The sequence below is a fragment of the Vombatus ursinus genome, unplaced genomic scaffold (genome assembly GCF_900497805.2).
Source record: "Vombatus ursinus unplaced genomic scaffold, bare-nosed wombat genome assembly UNPS02014847.1, whole genome shotgun sequence".
NCBI classification, from domain to species: domain Eukaryota; kingdom Metazoa; phylum Chordata; class Mammalia; order Diprotodontia; family Vombatidae; genus Vombatus; species Vombatus ursinus.
Window position 1 is genome coordinate 4,195,073 of NW_020954625.1, and position 5,840 is coordinate 4,200,912.

General features: G+C 53.5%; 1 protein-coding gene across 1 annotated transcript in view; it reads right to left on the reverse strand.

Annotated features, from left to right (window-relative positions):
- Positions 1–5,840, reverse strand: part of PALD1 (phosphatase domain containing paladin 1) — a 103,896-nt gene that overhangs the window by 37,189 nt on the left and 60,867 nt on the right. Inside the window, exons 11-15 of the mRNA XM_027840647.1 lie at positions 5,606–5,701; positions 3,485–3,619; positions 2,979–3,095; positions 2,684–2,866; positions 2,147–2,329 (exon numbers count right to left, since the gene is read on the reverse strand). Of these exons, the coding sequence (XP_027696448.1) occupies positions 2,147–2,329; positions 2,684–2,866; positions 2,979–3,095; positions 3,485–3,619; positions 5,606–5,701 (714 nt within the window). The remainder of the gene's footprint in view (positions 1–2,146; positions 2,330–2,683; positions 2,867–2,978; positions 3,096–3,484; positions 3,620–5,605; positions 5,702–5,840) is intronic.

Sequence of the window (5,840 nt, forward strand, 5' to 3'; positions counted from 1 at the left end):
CACACACACACACACACACACACACACGGACAGAGTGGGCTTGCAGCTGGGAGGCCAGGGTTCATTCCCAGCCTTGACACTTAACCAGCTGTGGGACCCAAGTGACTTCCCCTCTCTCCGGGTCTCACTTTCCACATCTACAAAATGGGAATGATCACATCTGTACTTGCAGTCTCAGAAGGCTACTAGGGAGGAAAATGCTTTGTCAAGTCTAAAGTGCTCAAAGTGAGTTAGTTACTCATCTGGAAAATGGGTCTGAGAAAGTTGTCATGAGAAGAACTCTCTCTCAATTCAGTTCCACTCAATTCAAGAAGCATCTATTACACAGAGCACCAAACTGACAAAGCCCAAAGTGCCAGCAGACCTGGCCCTATGGGAGCCTGCACTCTACAGGAAAACTTCAAAAGCACAGAACTATAACCCTCCAGCATTAGCTGTGTGACTCTCGTCGACTCTCCTGCCATCTCTGAGCTTTAAAGGGGCTGTGGTGAGGAAATCACTTTGTAAACCTTACAGGGGACAGGCAGAGGGGGGGACTCCCTCCATCAAAGTAGGTTCACACCCTTTGCTTCAACTTCTAGCCTCAGAGAGCCGCCTGGAGCCCTGAGAGATGAAGTGATTTGTCCAGGACCTGAACCCAGGGCTTCTTGACTTCAAGGCTAGATCTCTAACCAGTACAACTCTCTCGTAAACTTTAAAGCCCCCCATGTTGCTGTTGCTATTCAGAGATTTTCAGTCGCGTCTGACTCTTTGTGACCCTATTTGGGGTTTTCTCGGCAGATACTGGAGGGGTTTGCCATTTCCTTCTCTGGCTCATTTGACAGATGAGGAAACTGAGGCAAGCAGGGGTAAGTGACCTTCCCTAGGTCACACAGCTAGTGTCTGAGGCCAGATCTGAACTCAGGTCTTCCCGATTCCAGGCCCAGTGCTCTATCCATTGTGCTACCTCGCTGTCCCAAAAATACCCCATAAATCTGAGTTATTCTCCTTTTCCACAGACAATTACACCTAGGCGTGTAAAAAAGGCAAGATGCAGATACAGAGAATCATAGGATTTATGAGGGTTAGGGATGTTAGGTTGGGTGTGCTGGGTCCCCATCATTGGTCCCACTAGGGAGGTAACATCCTTTCCCTAAGATTCAGACCTCAGACCATCACTACATGAAATGTCCAGAAGGTGGCAGCAAACACACAAGAGAAAAAAGGAAGATTGTGAAGAGGAGATTCTGCCTAATTCCAGGATTTAAAGTGGGAGGAGACCTGAGCAGATGGTCTCACCCAACTCTCCCTGTTTACTATGGGGATAGGGGCGGGACCTTCGATTTTAACGGTAGAGGGAACTCCCAGGTGAGGAAACTCCCTACACCAATGCAGGTTAGGCCCTTTTCTGCAACATATTTTTAGAAACTGTTGAACTCAGGTAGAAACAAGGATCGCTAACTCAACATACATACGGATCCCTGCATATACATAGTAGTGACGAGAGTCAGCTGAGCTCATCACCTAAACACAGCACAGACAGGGTGATACCTCAACCTCAGTTGAGGCAGACTTGGGAAAGGTAGGAAAGTGAGGACCAGATGGGTTAGATGTGCAGGGTGTGCTGGTAAATGTTTAACAACAGGTTCTTGAAGCGGAAAGGCATAGGAAATGGACACACTTTTAAGTTTAATCCATTGAAAATTTAACAATCAGCTCTCAGAAGTTGGTTTGAGCCAACATATTCCCGGTTAGGTAATGTACCCAACACAGATAAAAAGTGGAAGAACTGGGATTTCAACCCAGGCCCCCTGACTCCAAAGCCAACACTGTATCATGCCACCTAGGGCAGCTAGGTGGTGCAATGGAAAGAATGCCAGGTTTGGAGTCAGGAAGACTCATCTTTCTGAGTTCAAATCTGGCCTCAGGCCCTGTCTGCCTCAGTTTCCTCATCTGTAAAATGAGCTAGAGAAGGAAACGGCAAACGATTCCAACATCTTTGCCAAGAAACCCTCCAAAAAGGGTCACGAAGTCAGGCATGACTAAAACGACTGAACGAGTAGCAGGGCCCAGACTCAAAGCCGGGCCTTCTGCCCCTTCTCCCATGCCGCAGCTGACCTTTCCACATCCCCCAGCCAGCTCCCTGCTGAGGCCCCACCCATATTACCTGCTCCCTAGGGGCACAAAAGTCTGGGATGGGGAAGCGCTGATAGGAGAGGTCCCGGTGCTGGCTGAGAATGTCCTGCATGGTCAGGCACGTCTGGAACGGCGTCTGTTTCTCCCGATCTGGGTGCACCTCTAACCGCTTAGGGAAAGCCAGCACCCTGGCCTTTAGCTGGGACTCCAATTTCTGCAGGGGAAGGAGGCCCACCAAGAGGATTACTGGGCAGGCAGGAGTTAGAGGATCCCAAAGTGATTTAGAGTTGAAAGGACATCTTGAACAACCCCCTCGTTTTACAAATGGGGAAACTAAGGAAGAGGGAGGCTGAGAGGCCCGTGGTCACACAGATAGTAAAACAGGAGAGTCAATCAACACGCATTTCTTACTGTGTTGGAATCTGAACCCAGGACTTCAGCCTCCCGCTCTGATTCACACTCCCATGCCACTATCCCAGGCTGCCCGCCTCTCTGGGTGGGTGAGGGGCCAGGCTGGCAAGGGTGAGCCTAGGAGAATGCGCAAAAGGCAGAGAATGGGGAAACCCACCTCCAGCTGCTCGGGGGAGAAGGCAGCAGGCCCGGGAATGGGCTCCTTCAGGTTTCCCCGCTCCCGCAATGTGTAGGTCTGCCCATCGCACTCCACGACCGCCTCTTCCCGAAGGTTGATCCAGCTCACCTGCCGGTGCTTCCTCTTGGGGTCCGTCAGATAGGCCAGGACACAACCCATGGCCTGAGGGAGGGAGGAGAGACCAGTAGACCAGGAGCTTCGGGGCCCCTCCCGGGGGCCCACCCTTATTGGCCACCCAAAGAGGAGCCCTTCCCTCCCAAACCCAACCAGTCACCTTGGCGGTAGGCTGGGCCATGCCATAGATGGGCATCTTGGCTACCCTCCGGAAGTTGGCCACGTTCATCTCTCGGACGGTGCTGAGCACGTCAGGGGAGAAGGGTTCATCTGCCACCTGCAAGGACACGCGCTCAGGGAATTGGTGCTCTCTGTCCCCATTTTACAGATGGCAAACGGAGAGGCCCTGAGAGGTCCTAAATCACCAGCAACACACTACAATGGGATTGTGAGTGACTCCAGAACCCCCATCCCTGGACTTCGTTCAAGGCTTTTTCCACTGGGTCCCGCTGGCTGCCTCGGGACAAGGAGCAGGACGGGGTCTCCTCTGGGGGCGGGGAGGTGCAGAGGGGTCATAGGATTATAGATTGAGAGCTAAAGCAGGACACAGGAAAGGGAGCCAGGAGTGCGTCTGAGGAAGGAGGAAGAGAAGACTCCCAGGAAGGACCATCCTACAGAAGGCAGAAGGGAAGGGAGATCGGGGCCAAGCCGGCACAGGCGTCTCACCAGCACCCAGGCTTCCTTGGCAGCCGGCTCCCCAGTGACCACGGGCTCTGTCAAGTTCACTTTCACCTGCAGCCGGTACAGCTCCGGGTGCCCACACATCCAGCGGCTGAAACTGAGGGCAAAAGCCAGGGGGTACTGGCGGCCACGAGACAGAGAAACACTGCGTTCAGGGGCGAGGTGAGTGGGCACTCGGCCCAGCCGGATCCACTCCACTTGGGATCTCCCCACGGACGGCTCCCGCCCCACCCCAGGAGGGCCACAGGACCGACAATCAGCCTTGAAAGAGGGCTTAAGAGGACATCTGGCTCTACCTTCTCATTTTACAAGTTAGGACACCGAGGCCCGGAATGATTTAGGTCACCCAGGGGCAGGCAGAAGGGCCAGGATCCAAGCCTCTGAGGCCACACGGAAAGTATTCTTTCCAGTGTGCCCCGTGGCCTCTGACCCTGCTCACTTTCCACCTGTCCACATCACCCACCCCCCTGCACGAGGCTCCATCCCTACCCTCATGGCAAACTGGCCAACCAGGAGCTGGAAAGCCTCTGCCACCCCTACCTGTCAGCTCCACAAGGTGCCCCCCACCCCAGCTGGAGCCAATGAGAAGGGCAGAGGTACACCCCAGGTCACTTCCAGGGCGCAGAGAAGGAAGAGGTTGGGGGAAGGGGCCCCAGGGCAATATTTCTAGAACCTTTGCAGTATAGGACACACACACTTTCTCTGACTCACCCCAGGGTGATGACACCATGGTCTCCCCCACCCTCCCTGTCCAGCTGGCAGCCACCTTCGCTATCTGCCCACCACACCCCAGCCCCAACCAGAGCTGGGGCAAAGCACTTGGGCACCCCAGAATAGGCCTGAAAATAGCAGGCCCCTCCTCTATCCAGCACCTTACGAGGACTCACCCAGACAATAAACGTCGGAGCTTCGCTGCTCCCCCAAGAGCGGGTCACACCCTGGGCAACAGCCCACCTTGCCTACGCCTAGTTCTAGCTCTGTTCCCAGCTCCGCTGTGGATACACACATTGTATATACATAGCACGAAAACAGACCCAAAGGAGCCCAGATCTAACACTGAAAGGGAACGCAGAGGTCACCCAGCTAGCTCCCGAAGGAGGCCTTTCACCACCTACTTCCTGAAGGGGGCCCCACCGGAAACACCTTTCCCTCTAAAGATACCCTGTCTAAACACTGTGCATTTATTGTGTACATTCACGCTGGCTCCTCCGTCAGAATGCAAGCTCCCTGAGGGCAGGGAATGCTTCTGCTTTCTCTTTCTATACTAATGCTCACGCATAGTTAAGTACTCACTAGAAGCTTTTGATTGATTTGGCCAAATTGGCTCATTTTGCAGATGAGGAAAACTGAGGCTCAGAAATCATAAATGATTTGCCCAAGGTCATAGAGATGTAGATGAGGATCTGTGACCTCTTCTGTCAGGAATATTCCACGTGGCAACTTCTTCCACCAACACAGATCATACCAGACCTGGGTTCAAATCCTGCCTCGACCATTTACTGCTACATGACCTTGGGTAAGTCACTTGGATTCTCTGGGCCTCAGCCTGCTTTCCACTGTAAAATTAGCGGGTGGACCCTCTCCACTCTCCACCTAGAATCCTGTGGTTCTAAGGAGTTACCTAGAACCCATGGTGGCAAAGCTGGGAAACGTCAGAGACAGGATTGGAACCCAGGACTTCCTAAATCCAAACCCAGTGCTCTGTCCACTACAGCAAGCTATTTCTATTCATGTGCACGCACCCAAGCTCAAAGACTATCTTTGTTTTACGGATAAGAAAACAGGCCCAGCAAGGTGAAGTGGGCCTCAGAGGCAGGATCCAAGCTAGACTCGGCACCACTGACCCATGCTGTCTCTCTCAACAACCCTGGAAGGAAGAGAGCATGGATGAGTATGCCCATTTCAAAGATGAGAAGCCTGAGGCTCCATAAGGGGGAGTGAGCCGTCCAGAATCAGCAGCAGAGCTGGGCCCCTCACCTACACACAGTCTCGCACGCCCAGTCAGTCCACGTTCTAGCTGTCCTCCCTCGGGTCCCGCCACGGTCACCAGGGCAGAGCACGAGCAGAGCCCGACGGAGGACACAAAGGGCCCAAAGGCTGACCCACCTGCTCGTGCAGATAGTAGTTGAAGGCAATCAGGTAGAAGTAGCGTTCCAAGCTCTGCAGAGTTTTCTGCTGCCGGGGTTCTTGGCCACCGTTTCCCTGAAGGGGAGGAGAACTAAAGGGAATGAAGTGGCAGTCATGGGATGACCGAATATCAGACCTGCAAGAGCCCTTAGAACACAGAACATCAGGGCTGGGAGGGAGCCTAGAACACAGAACCTCAGGGCTGGGAGGGAGC